Source organism: Pan paniscus, chromosome X (assembly GCF_029289425.2).
Source record: "Pan paniscus chromosome X, NHGRI_mPanPan1-v2.0_pri, whole genome shotgun sequence".
NCBI lineage: Eukaryota > Metazoa > Chordata > Mammalia > Primates > Hominidae > Pan > Pan paniscus.
This window is the reverse complement of record NC_073272.2, coordinates 21,301,930-21,316,515: the sequence shown is the minus strand read 5'-3', so window position 1 is coordinate 21,316,515 and position 14,586 is coordinate 21,301,930. Positions and strand designations below refer to the sequence as shown.

General features: G+C 46.5%; 1 protein-coding gene across 1 annotated transcript in view; it reads left to right on the top strand.

The window, feature by feature from the left end:
• The first annotated feature begins 670 nt into the window (after positions 1–670).
• The window catches only part of MAP3K15 (mitogen-activated protein kinase kinase kinase 15), a 155,403-nt gene continuing 141,487 nt past the window's right edge, over positions 671–14,586 (top strand). The window contains exon 1 of the mRNA XM_034950280.3: positions 671–2,871. Within this exon, the coding sequence (XP_034806171.1) occupies positions 2,511–2,871 (361 nt within the window). The 5' untranslated portion in view covers positions 671–2,510. The remainder of the gene's footprint in view (positions 2,872–14,586) is intronic.

Sequence of the window (14,586 nt, the reverse complement as noted above, 5' to 3'; positions counted from 1 at the left end):
ACCTAGAGCTGGGGATGTTGGGAAGGAGGGAGAGTGGTTTCTAATGGGTACTGATTGATTTTTGCACTGGGGCGTGGGGTGATGAAAATGTTATATAACTCATTATGGCCATAGCTGCACAACGCTGTGGATATACTAAAAACTTTCATTGAATCGTACCCTCTAAATGGGTGAATTGTATGGTATGTGAATGATAGCTCAATAAAGCTGTTATTAAAAAAGAGAAAACCTTTGGGTATAAGCCCAGTAATGGGATTGCTGGGTGGAATGTTATTCCCGTTATAAGGTCTTTGAGGAATTGCCACACTGTCTTCCACAATGGTTGAACTAATTTCCACTCCCACTAACAGTGTATAAATGTTTCTTTTCCTCCACAGCCTCGCCACCATCTGTTATTTTTTGACTTTTTAATAATAGCCATTCTGACTGGTGTGAGATGGTATCTAGTTGTGGTTTTGATTTGCATTTCTCTAATGATCAGTGATGTTGAGGCTTTTCTTTCATATGATTGTTGGCCACATGTATGTCTTCTTTTGAAGAGTGTCTGTTCATGTCCTTTGCCCACTTTTTAATGGGGCTGTTTGTTGTTTTCTTGTAAATTTAAGTTATTTATAGATGCTGGATATTAGACCTTTGTCAGATGCATAGTTTGCAAAAATTTTCTCCCATTCTGTAGGTTGTTTGTTCACTCTGTTGACACATACATGTGTATGTTCATTGCAGCACTATTCACAATAGCCAAGACATGAAATCAATCTAAATGCTCATCAATGGTAGATTGAATAAAGAAAATGTGGTACATACACACCATGGAATACTATGCAGCCATAAAAAAGAATGAGATCATGTCCTTTGCAGGAACATGGATGGAGCTGGAGGCCATTATTCTTAGCAAACAAATGCAGAAACAGAAAACCAAATACCCCATGTTCTTACTCATAAGTGGGAGCTAAATGATGAGAACACATGGACACATGGAGGGGAACAACACACACTGCGGCCTATCAGAGGGTGAAGGGTGGGAGGAAGGAGAGGATCAGGAAAAATAACTAATGGGTACTAGCCTTAATGCCTGGGTGATGAAATAATCTATACAACACACCCCAATGACACAAGTTTACCTATGTAACAAACCTGCACATATACCCCTGAACTTAAATGAAAAACAACAGATTGTATTCCATAAATATATACAATTATTATTTGTCAATTAAAAATAAAGTTTAAAAATAATATTGCAATTGAAAAAAGAAAAACCTCCAAGTCTGTGACAGCGTCCGGTGCATTCTATCTTTTAGAAAACAATGACCCAGGTGCGGTGGCTCACGCCTGTAATCCTAGCACTTGGAGAGGCTGAGGCGGGCGGGTCGCTTGAACTCGGGAATTCGACAGCAGCCTGGCCAACATAGTGAAACCCCGTCTCTACTAAAAATACAAAAAAAAAAAAAAAAAAAAAAATAGCCGGACATGGTGAGGTGCGTGCCTGTAATCCCAGCTACTCTGAAGGCTGAGGTGGGAGGATAGCTTGAGCCCCGAGAAGCAGAGGTTGTAGGGAGCCTAGAGCAGAGATCGCGCCACTGCACTCCAGCCTGGGCGATAGCGACAGACTTTGTCTCAAAAAAGATAAAAAATAAGAATAATGGTATTACCCTCAGTGGTAACACTATTTTCTTTTAATATTTGTGTCCAAATTCGTGAAGTGCCTAAGATCCGAGTGAGGGCCCCTTTGAGTTCACGGCATTTTCAAAGGTCAGGCAGGCAGCGTACTTGGAGTCTATCTTCCAGACAAAATTTGTTGCTGGTGCCTCCCTGTGCCTTGTCAAGGTCACGGCGAAAGCCAGGACGAGCTCGCCTCCGGCACAGAGCTCACGGGGGGCCGTGCGCTTGGCAACCAGGGATGAAGCATCCGTTCATCCCAATGCCGGGTGAAAACTATTAATACGTCTGTATTGAGTTGGGAATAGAACATTTCATTCCAACCGATGCTTTGAAAGAGTTTTTACCCTGCTCGAATGCTTCAAGTTGTTTTGAGAAAAAAGAAATTGGAGCTCCTAATGGTGGTCAGGCTAGAGGGATGGCCAAAACAAAAAACAAAAAACAAAAAAAAACCTCCCCCAATTCCTGTTCCCGTGTTCGGCGTCTCCCGGCTGCGGGCGGGCGCTGCCTGGAGGGGGCAGCAGGGGGCACCCTCCCCGCTCCTGCCCCGCCGCCCTCCCCGGCCCCCTCCCCGCCCCTCGCTCGCCCTGACGTCCCCAGCCCCCGCCTCTTTCTCTCCGGCCTTCAAAGGGCGCTGGGGGCCTTGGGGCCTGAGCTTCAGGCTGCAGCCTAGGGGCACTGTCGTCTTCGGCCCGCCGCGGGGCCCCCGGTGCGCTCCGTTCCCTCGATTCCCGTAGCGTCCCGCGCTTCAGGAGCAGGTGCCGGGACCGCCTGCGCGGCTGCTGTAACTTGTGCCTCCTAGCGGATCGCAGCCGCTGGCCACTCGCGCAGGGGAAGGGCGCGCAGGCGGGCACATGGAGGGCGGCGGTGGGAATGCTCCGGCCGGGGCCCTCGGGGCGGCGAGCGAGTCTCCTCAGTGCCCGCCGCCGCCGGGGGTGGAGGGCGCGGCCGGGCCGGCGGAGCCCGACGGGGCGGCGGAGGGCGCGGCAGGCGGCAGCGGCGAGGGCGAGAGTGGGGGCGGGCCGCGGCGGGCTCTGCGGGCAGTATACGTGCGCAGTGAGAGCTCCCAGGGCGGCGCGGCCGGCGGCCCGGAGGCTGGGGCGCGGCAGTGCCTGCTGCGGGCCTGCGAGGCCGAGGGCGCTCACCTCACCTCCGTGCCCTTCGGGGAGCTGGACTTCGGGGAGACGGCCGTGCTCGACGCCTTCTACGACGCAGGTGAGAGCGGCTTCGTCCCCACCTCAGTCCCAGTTCACCTACCCTCACACGAGCCAGGGCACCCGCCCCGCCCCCTCGTCCTTCTCCCCCGTCCCCCTCGCCCTCGTCCCCCTCCCCTCCTCTCTAGTCCCCCTCCCCTTATCCCCCTCCCCCAGTCCCCCCTCCCGCAGGCCCCCCTCCCCTTAGTCTCCCTCCCCTTAGTCCCCCTCCCCTTCCCCTAGTCCCCTTCCTCTCATCCCCCTCCCCTTAGCCCCCCTCCTATCCTCTCACCCCCTGATCCGTCCAACAGGACGTCCTGCCTTTGGGGGAGGGTAGAGTCGTTAACATTGTGCCCTTTTACAGATAAGAAAATAGAGGCCACGGGCATTTAGACTCTGATTCTTCAGGCATCTTAAACATCAGATAACCCAAGAAACAGCCTGTAACCCAGACCCTACCAAGCCCCCCTTCTCCCAAGTTATCCAACTTTTGCTTTCTCATTCCTGGCAGGTCTCTTACGCAGGCTACATATTAGAATCACCTGGGGAGCTTTTAAAACTCTGGGTGCCCAGATCGGACCCCAGACCAATGACATAAGCACCCGAGGCCTTAGAAGTGTCATGCTTCCCAGGCAATTCCATTTTGCAGCCAGGAGTGGAAATCGGTGTCTTACGTGTGTCTGTGTTGCCTCTACTTAGAAATACCAAGTGTTCCTTTGCACACTTCAATTCTCGTCCCCAAAACACTGACGGTGGAGTGTGAGCCACCACCCTGTGACGTATATTTTATCCCATAATGCACAGCATTCACGGGTTCGGGGGCACCTTTGCTGGAGTGGGACTCTAGGTCTCTAAACTCACTATAATAAATGTGCCTGAGAATCCAGCCTTAAGAAGCGTACTTTGGATTGGCAAGAGTTTCTCTCGGTGTGGAATGAATTGTTGCTTGACGTTTTTTCCCGTACAGCACCTTTGGTGACAAACCTCTGTCACCTGGGTGACGTTCAGAAGCATTATATGTGAGACAGTAATTACCTGGGAGTCCTTGTGCCTCAGTTTCTGGTCAAAGGGAGTAACAGTGCCTACCCTAAACCTAAAAGCTGATGAGATAGGATATGGGAAGTTGCTTTGCTGTAATAGTAAGCTAGGATGATTAGGATTCAGCCTCTGCTGGAGGCAGCGCAGATCTGTTTTTCTTGCAGAGCAAATTCTCCCCAGCTGGAAGGGCGGGGGAGGGGGGGAGTCAGGCTTGTTTAAACAAGTGGCAGCTGGACCCATTGAAAGCACTCTCCTGACATTTCTGACCACACTGAGTATACTCTTCAGCACAACATCTTTTTAGAAAAGTCGTTCAGGAGTCCAGTTCACCTAGAACCACTCCGTTTTCTCAACTTGTATTCATTCTGCTCCAAAATTGGAGTTTGAACAGACTCTTCTCTGAACGGTTAAATGTTCCTTTTGCCATGAGGCACAACACTCTCCTTCCTGCTGGTGCCACCTCTGAAAGATTTGTGTGCGGTGGCTTTTGCTTTCCCTGGGGCGGAGTGTGTGTGTACGGGGGGGGGGCCCTTCTAACAGGTCGACTGTGAAGATGCAGACGTCAAATCTCAGGCTTTCAATTCGGGAGCCACACAACAGACACGTCACCTTGGCTCACTCTGGCCTGGGTGGCCTAGAATGTTGGGCTGTACCATGAGCTCCCTTTGGTTAACCTTGTCCTGGTCTTGAGTAAATCATTTCTCAGTGCATTAGAATTGCTTTCAGAGGTTTGAGAAAGTACATACACAGTAAGTGGGTTCCTGGGCTAAACAGATGAGCACCTCCACTGTCTCCTGGATTCGTCCTCCATCACTCACTGCTTTTTGATGTTTCCACCAAAAAAGATACAGAGCTCTCACTTTGGCTTCTTTGTAAAAATTCTAAAACCACTCTGTCCAGTTTGGTAGCCACTAGCCACAGGTGGCTCTTGACAGTTAAACTGATTAGAATACGGTAAAAATGGTAAGATCCTTAGTTGCACTAGTGGCATTTAAGGCGCTTGATAGGCCAGGTGCAGTGGCTCACGCCTGTAATCCCAGCACTTTGGAAGGCCAAGGTGGGAGGATTGCTTGAGTACAGGAGTTCAAGACCAACCTGAGCGCAAAAAAAAAAAAAAAGCAGGATGTGGTGGCACCCATGTGCCTGTGGTCCCAGCTACCTGGGAGGTGGAGGCAGGAGGATCACTTAAGCCCGGGAGGTCGATGCTGCGGTGACCTGTGTTTATGCCACTGCACTCCAGCCTGGGTGACAGATCGAGACCCTGTCTCTAAATAAACGAATAAATGCATGCTCCGTAGGCACAAGTAACTCCCAGGTGGGACAGTGAAGTTACAGAACTCTTTCCTCATCTCAGAAGGTCCTATTGAACAGTGCTGTTCTGGAAAAAGGCTTGTGGGGGAGGGGAACTGTTGAACGGCCCAAGTATTTATTTTTAACTTTAAGTTCTGGGATACATGTGCTGAACGTGCAGGTTTGTTACATAGGTATACATGTGCCATGGTGGTTTGCTGCACCAATCAACCTGTCATCTAGGTTTTAAGCATGCATTAGGTATTTGTCCTAATGCTCTCCCTCCCCTCCCACTCCCCACAGGCCTTGGGGTGTGTGTGTGATGTTCCCCTCCCTGTGTCCATGTGTTCTCATTGTTCAGCTCCCACTTATGAGTGAGAACATGTAGTGTTTGGTTTTCTGTTCCTGTGTTAGTTTGCTGAGGATGATGGTTTCCAGCTTCATCCATGTCCCTGCAAAGGACATGAACTCATCCTTTTTCATGGCTGCATAGTATTCCATTGTGTATATGTGCCACATTTTCTTTATCCAGTCTATCATTGATGGGCATTTGGGTTGGTTCCAAGTCTTTGCTATTGTAAATAGTGCTGCAGTAAACATACATTTGCCTGTGTCTTTATAGTAGAATGATTTATAATCCTTTGGGTATATACCCAGCAATGGGATTGCTGGGTCAAATGGTATTTCTGGTTCTAGATCCTTGAGGAATCGCCACACTGTCTTTCACAATGGTTGAACTAATTCACACTCCCACCAACAGTGTAAAACCATTCCTATTTCTCCACATCCTCTCCAGCATCTGTTGTTTCCTGACTTTTTAATGATCGACGTTCTAACTGGCGTGAGATGGTATCTCATTGTGGTTTTGATTTGCATTTCTCTAATGACTAGTATTGATGGGTTTTTTTTTCATATGTTTGTTTGCCACATAAATGTCTTCTTTTGAAAAGTGTCTGTTCATATCCTTTGCCCACTTTTTGATGGGGTTGTTTTTTTCTTGTACATTTGTTTAAGTTCCTTGTAGATTCTGGATATTAGACCTTTGTCAGATCGATAGATTACAAAAACGTTCTCCCATTCTGTAGGTTGCCTGTTCACTCTGATGATAGTTTCTTCTGCTGTGCAGAAGCTCTTTAGTTTAATTAGATTTCCTTTGTCTATTTTGGCTTTTGTTGCCGTTGCTTTTGGTGTTTAAGCCATGAAGTTATTGCCCATGCCTATGTCCTGAATGGTATTGCCTAGGTTTTCTTCTAGGGTTTTTATGGTTTTAGGTCTTACGTTTAAGTCTTTAATCCATCTTGAGTTAATTTTTGTATAAGGTGTAAGAAAGGGGTCCAGTTTCAGTTTTCTGCATATGACTAGCCAGTTTTCCCATCACCATTTATTAAATAGGGAATCCTTTCCCCATTGCTTGTTTTTGTCAGGTTTGTCAAAGATCAGATGGTTGTAGATGTGTGGCGTTATTTCTGAGGCCTCTGTTCTGTTCCATTGGTCTATATTCCTTGGTATTTTATTCTCTTAGTGGCAATTGTGAATGGGAGTTCACTCATGATTTGGCTCTGTGTTTGTCTTTTATTGGTGCATAGGAATACTTGTGATTTTTGCACGTTGATTTTGTATCCTGAGACTTTGCTGAAGTTGTTTATCAGCTTAAGGAGTTTTTGGGCTGAGACCGTGGGGTTTTCTAAATATACAATCATGTTGTCTACAAACAGACGATTTGACTTCCTCTCTTCCTAATTGAATACCCTTTATTTCCTTCTCCTGCCTGATTGCCCTGGCCAGAACTTCCAACACTATGTTGAATAGGAGTGGTGAGAGAGGGCATCCCTGTCTTGTGCCAGTTTTCAAAGGGAATGCTTCCAGCTTTTGCCCATTCAGTATGATATTGGCTATGGGTTTATTTTAAATAGCTCTTATTATTTTGAGATATGTTCCATCAATACCTAGTTTATTGAGAGTTTTTAGCATGAAGCGGTGTTTAATTTTATCGAAGGCCTTTTCTGCATCTATTGAGATAATTGTGGTTTTTGTCATTGGTTCTGTTTATGTGATCGATTATGTTTGTTGATTTGCGTATGTTGAACCAGCCTTGCATTCAGGGATGAAGCCGACTTGATCATGGTGGATAAGCTTTTTGATGTGCTGCTGGATTCGGTTTGCCAGTATTTTATTGAGGATTTTCACATCGATGTTCATCCTGAAATTTTCTTTTTTTGTTGTGTCTGTGCCAGGTTTTGGAATCAGGATAATGCTGGCCTCTTTTTCTGTTGTTTGGAATAGTTTCAGAAGGAATGGTACCAGCTCCTCTTTGTACCTCTGGTAGAATTCGGCTGTGAATCCGTCTAGGATTTTTTTAGTTGGTAGGCTATTACTGCCTCAATTTCAGAACTTGTTATTGGTCTTTTCAGGGATTTGACTTCTTCCTGGTTTTGTCTTGGGAGGGTGTATGTGTCCAGGAATTTTATCCATTTCTTCTAGATTTTCTAGTTTATTTGTGTAGATGTGTTTATAGTGTTCTCTGATGGTAGTTTGTATTTCCATGGGATCAGTGGTGATTGCCCCTTTATCATTTTCTATTGTGTCTATTTGAATCTTCTCTCTTTTCTTCTTTATTAGTCTAGGTAGTGGTCTATCAATTTTGTTGATCTTTTCAAAAAACCAGCCCCTGAATTCATTGATTTTTTTGAAGGTTTTTTCATGTCTCTATTTCCTTCAGTTCTGCTCCAATCTTAGTTATTTCTTGTCTTCTGCTAGCTTTTGAATGTGTTTGCTCTTGCTTCTCTAGTCCTTTTAATTGTGATGTTAGGGTGTCGATTTTAGATCTTTCCTGCTTTCTCTTGTGGGCATTTAGTGCTATACATTTCCCTCTAAACACTACTTTAGCTGTGTCCCAGAGATTCTGGTACATTGTATCTTTGTTCTCATTGATTTCAAAGAACATCATTATTTCTGCTTTAATTTCGTTATTTACCCAGTAGTCATTCAGGAGCAGATTGTTCAGTTTCCACGTAGTTGTGCGGTTTTGAGTGAGTTTCTTAATCCTGAGTTCTAATTTAATTGCGCTGTGGTCTGAGAGGCTGTTATGATTTCTGTTCTTTTGCATTTGCTGAGGAGTGTGTTACTTCCATTTATGTGGTCGATTTTAGAATAAGTGCTATGTGGCGCTAAGAAGAATGTGTATTCTGTTGACTTGGGGTGGAGAGTTCTGTAGATATCTATCAGGTCTGCTTTGGCCCAAGTATGTTTTAGGGGCCATCATCTACGGGAAATTTAAGCACTTCCTGTGTCCTGTTCTCACAGCAAGTCAAAGTCAGGTTTGACTGTGGTTTTCCATCTCCTTGTAGTGTTTCATGGGGTCCTGTGTGGGTCTAAATCTTGGGGCTGTGTCACTAGCACATATAGTGGATTGGATGAGCTGCAGGAAAATGGCAGGCAGGCCTTGGACGTAAGCAAGAGCAAGTGGATGCTGTTGGAAAAGGAAAGTACCGTGGGCTGAGAGGGGCAGGGCATGTCCCATTTGTGTTTTCTAAATTATTTTTAAATATTTATTTTTAAATTTTTGTACATATATATAGATTTTTTTTGAGACAGGGTCTCACTCTGTTGCCCAGTCTAGAGTGCAGTGGCACGATCTTGGCACACTGCAGCCTCAACCTCCCAGACTTGAGCAATCCTCCTGCCTCAGCCTCCCAAAATTCTGGGATTACAGGTGTGAGTCACCACCCCTGGCGCATTTTGTTTATTTTTTGTAGAGATGAACTCTCACTCTGTGAGATCTTATGGACTCGAATTCCTGGGCTCAAGTGATCCCCCCATCTCAGCCTCCCAAATTACTAGGATTACAGGCGTGAACCACCACCCCCGGTCCTTGTGGTTTTTAAAATTGTGATAAAATATGTATAACAAAATTTACTATTTTGGCCATTTTTAGTGTTCATTTCAGTGTCATTACATATATTCACACTGTTACGTGACCATCAACAATATCCATCTCCAGGCCGGGCACGGTGGCTCACACCTGTAATACCAGCACTTCGGGAGACTGAGGTGGGTGGATCACCTGAGCTCAAGAGTTTGAGACCAGCCTGGCCAACATGGCGAAACCCTGTTTCTACTAAAAATATAAAAATTAGCCAGGCATGGTGGCGTGCACCTGTAGTCTCAGCTACTCAGGAGACTGAGGCAGGAGAATCGCTTGAGCCCAGGAGGCAGAGGTTGCAGTGAGCCAAGATTGCACCACTGCACTCCAGGCTGGGCAACAGAGCGAGACTCCATTTCAAAAAACAAAAAACAATATCCTGGCTGGGCGCGGCGGCTCATGCCTGTGATCCCAGCACTTTGGGAGGCCGAGGCGGGTGGATCACCTGAGGTCAGGAATTTGAGACCAGCCTGGCCAACATGGTGAAACCCTGTCTCTACTAAAAATACAAAAATTAGCCAGGCGTGGTGGCGGGCACCTGTAATCTCAGCTACTCGGGAGGCTGAGCCAGGAGAATTGCTGGAACCCAGAAGGCAGAGGTTGCAGTGAGCTGAGATCGTGCCATTGCACTCCAGCCCGGGCAGACAACAGCGAGACCCCATCTCAAACAAAACAAAACCCTATAAACCAATATACATCTCCAGAACTTTTTTAAAAATAGTTTTTTAGAGCAGTTGTAGGTTCACAGCAAACTTGAGAAGAAAAGTGCAGAGTGTTCCCATCAACCCCTCTGCCCTCTCCCACAAACTCCCCTATCATGAGCTTCTTCCACCAGACTACGGCACTTGTGACAATTGATGAACTTACACGTATGTTGACACATCATACTCACTTGAAATCTTTAGTTTACATTAGGGTTGAGTTTATATTAGTTGTTCTTTTTTTTTTTTTTTTTTTGAGACAAGGTCTCACTCTCACCCAGGCTGGAGTGCAGTAGCGCGATCACGGCTCACCGCAGCCTTGACCTCCCTGGGCTCAAGTGATCCTTCCACCTCAGCCTCCCGAGTTGCTGGGACTTACAGGCATGCACCACAGTGCCCGGCTAATTTTGGTAGGCTTTTGTCAACTGCATCCTGTGTCTCCCTCCTAGAGGTTCTCAGTGTTTGTGAACATCTTAAAGACTTGAGGCAAGTTGCAGGAAGCAAAGAGACCTGTGTGACTTCGTCTCATACTTTCTCAAATGTTTTGACTGTGGAAGCTATCCTCCTGGGATGCTGTAATTGAATACACTTATTGTACTAGGAAGTCTTAAAATGACATTGGGACTGATAGAATACAATGCTTTTATCTTCATGGGCTACACCGTTTTGTTTACTCTTAGAATAGTTAGGTGGTTAGTTGTGTAAGTGAGAGCCTCTACCTAGATGCTAATTAGCAGCATTCTTGAGTTAGCTATTAACTGCTTAAATGGCAAGAACAGCTTCTGAGGCACAAGTGATCTTCCCATACCTGTTGTGTCTGGCTTTGCATAACTTCACTCTTCTCTGAACCTCATTTAAATGTTACTTTCCTGACCCAGGGGTCCTGCTTCTGATTTTTGTTTTTTCCTTCTGTTACGTGCACAGTGATCTTAAAAGTTGTGAAGTATTGCAACCCATACTAGGATGTTTTCATATTTCCTGAACATCGATAGGAAAACTATAAGACTAGGCCGGGTGCGGTGGCTCACGTCTGTAATCCCAGGGCTTTGGGAGGCCAAGGCAGGCGGATCACTGGAGGTCAGGAGTTAGAGAGCAGCCTGGCCAACATAGTGAAACCCTGTCTCTACTAAAAATACAAAAAATTAGCTGGGCATGGTGGCACACACCTGTAATCCCAGCTACTTGGGAGGCTGAGGCAGGAGAATCGCTTGAACCCGTGAGGTGGAGGTTGCAGTGGGCCAAGATCGCGCTACTGCACTCCAGCCTGGGCGGCAGAGCAAGACTCCGTCTCAAGAAAAATAAATAAATAAAAACTAAGACTAGGGCTTCAGTCTCCAGATTCGTTATTTGGTTTTGCTCTAGTCTGATGATACTCCTTTTCTGGCTGGCTTATACAAGAGTCATTGTGGGGTATAAAGTGTGGTGGAGTTAGTGAGGTGGCTGCTAAAGATTTGTGCTGTTGCCAGGTGTGGTGGCTCATGCCTCTAATCCCAGCTCTTTGGGAGGCCAAGGTGGGTGGATCACTTGAGGTCAGGAGTTCGAGAGCAGCCTGGTCAACATAGCAAAACCCCGTCTCTACTAATAATACAAAAATCAGGCCGGACGCCGTGGTTCATGCCTGTAACTCCAGCACTTTGGGAGGCCAAGGTGGGTGGATCACCTGAGGTCAGGAGTTGGAGACCAGCTTGGCTAACATGGTGAAACCCTGTCTCTACTAAAAATACAAAAAATTAGCTGGGCGTTGTGGCAGGCACCTGTAATCCCAGCTACTCGGGAGACTGAGGCAGGAGAATCACTTGAACTCGGGAGGTGGAAGTTGCAGTGAGCCGAGATTGTGCCATTGCACTACAGCCTGAGCAACGAGAGTGAAACTCCATCTCAAAATTAAAAACAAACAAAAAACCCCAAAAATTAGCCTTGCGTGGTGGCGTGCACTTGTAATCCCAGCTACCCGGGAGGCTGAGGCAGGAGAATTGCTTGAACCCAGGAGGCAGAGATTGCAGTGAGCCAAGATCATGCCAGTGCACTCAAGCCCGGGTGACAAGAGTGAGACTCCATCTCAAAAAAAAAAAAGAAAAGAGATTTATGCTCGTAGTTATTGCTGAGAACCAAGGACTACATTTCCCAGCATCCTTTGAGTCTATGTAGACTCATCCTTACTACCATATAGGTGAGAGTGATGTCTGCCACTTCTGGGCCAAGTTTTTGGTGAATCCACTAGGCCTTCCCGTATCTTCTCATCCCTTTCCATGGTCTCCATGTAGACGATGATGGTGGCACTTGATGGAAGGTACCTGACTCCCTGAGTTACTCTTTGGAGGACAGCTGGCAGAGGAGGAATATCCACTTTGGATTTTGCATATGCAAGAGAGAAGCTTTTATTTGGTCAGGTTACTGAGATTTTGGCATCGTTTGTTATAGTAATAAGAGAGTTGCAACTTAGGTTTTGAAAATCTAGTCCAACTGCTAGAAAATTATCTCCTGGGGTAGGCCTTACCAAGAAAGAGTCAGGCTGTGGGTCATCTCATGTCACGAATCATTACTGTTCATAGTACATGCCAATCATGGAGCCCCTCTCTGTGCTGCTGTGGGCTAAGAAAATAGAAATGAGATGCTTGGGCCATCAGCCATCAGGTTAATACTGGCTTGGGGTGGGGGTGGGTGGAGACATTTTATCTTCCTTCATGGTTTCATCAGTTTTGGAGGCTAGGTAACTTTTTCAAATGTTTTATTTTTATTATTATTTTTTACATAAAATCTTTCAAAAAATAAGAGGTTTGGTGCTGTAGGAACCCTATACCTGTTTGGCAAGCTTTTTGTTTCTGGGCTTTTTTTTTTTTTTTTTTTGAGAGGAGGTCTCGCTCTGTTGCTCAGGCTAGAGTGCAGTGGCACGATGACAGCTCACTGCAGACTCTACCTCCCTAGCTCAGGTGATCCTCCCACTTCAGCCTCCCAGGTAGCTGGGACTACAGGCACACGCCACCACATCTGGCTAGTTTTTTGTACAGACAAGGTTTTGCCTTGTTGCCCAGGCTGGTCTTGAACTCCTGGGCTCAAGCGATCCACCTACCTTGGCCTCCCAAAGTGCTGGGATTACAGGCATGACCCACCGTGCCCAGCCTTAGGTAACTTTTTCCTTTGGCATTAAATGATACTGTAGTGATTGTTAGTTTTTATCTGACAGTGATATTGGGCTTTTTTTAAAACAAAAGATATGAAATGGTTTAAAATAAGGCTAGCTCTAGTTTTCCTTGCCACCTTTCACGTGAGTTATGTCTGGCTTCTCCCTCTGTGGTGGTATCTCTGGATTCTTTATTAGCTTGATGCATTGTGTGGCAAAGACAGTGTTCGCCAAACATCCATATGTTCTTCCACATTTCTTCATATCCCTTGGGCCCTTGTGACTAGTACTGGCAAGTGCGATGTGAGCAGCAGCAGCAAGCATCACTTTGGGCTTTTAAAGCAGTTAGGTGACGCACTCCTCCATCTCTCTGCCTCTGTTGTGGCAGACTTGAAGATCAGGGAGTAAAGATAGCAATTAAGCCACTGAAGCCTTGGGGATTTGTCTGTTGTGGCAGCATAGCCTAGCTTATCCTGACTAATAGAGCTTGTCATGCATTCTGCTAAAAATACCTAAATACATCTCTTTTCTCTTTCTTTCCCCCTCCCCTCCCCTCCCCTCCCACAGGTTCTTGCTCTGTCACCCAGCTGGAGTGCAGTGACACAAACAGGGCTCACTGTAACCTCACCTTCCTGGACTCAAGCAATCTTCCTACCTCAGCCTCCTGTTTGTGTAGCTGGGACTACAGGTGCACGCCACTATGTCCAGCTATTTTTACTTTTTTTGTAGAGATGGGGATCTCACTATATTGCCCAGGCTGGTCTCGAACTCCTGGGCTCAAGTGATCCTCCTGCCTCAGCCTTCCAAAGTGCCGGGATTACAGGTGTGACCCACCATGCCTGGCCTAAATGTACATCTTGTTTCAACTTATTTTAGTGGGCTCAGCCCACATGTGCATTTGCTCCTGCAAGAAGGAGCCTGAAAAATGCCTTAAGATTTCTTATATCCTATGGCCGGGTGTGATGGCTCACGCCTGTAATCCCAGCACTTTGGGAGGCCGAGGCGGGCAGATCACCTGAGGCCAGGAGTTTGAGACCATCCTGGCCAACATGGTGAAACCCTGTCTCTCCCAAAAAATACAAAAATTAGCCAGGCATGGTGGCCCATGCCTATAGTCCCAGCTTCTTGGGAGGCTGAGGTAGGAGAATCACTTGAACCCAGGAGGGGGAGGTTGCAGTGAGCTGAGATTGCGCCACTGCATTCCAGCCTGAGTGACAGAGTGAGACTCTGTCTCAAAGAACAAGAAGATAACTTGCTGAATATTCCTTCCTCATCATTCTGGAGAATGCTTAAAGTTCAGAGGAAGATGGACCTGTGGGAGATGTTGGTTTGATGGCTGTGCAGTGATGAAACAGGCAGCCCTCTGATACAGCACATACGTTTTGCATGCCATCTACACATGGTCAGGAGACTGGCCACATTTATTTCTAGCAGAGCATAGGAGCGATAGTTAATTTAGACATTGCCATCTATAAGGGTAAGTAAACATGGATGAGTAAAATCCCCCACCTAGCAGTTCATGTCAGAAAGCTAGGAGTCAGCGATCCCACTCTCTCCCTCATTGTCAAATCCAGGTAGTTACTTCCAAAATGTTTCTCAGATTTGCCCGCTTCTCTCTATATGCCCTGCTACTGTCTTGGTCTAAGCACCATCTTGTCTCATCCA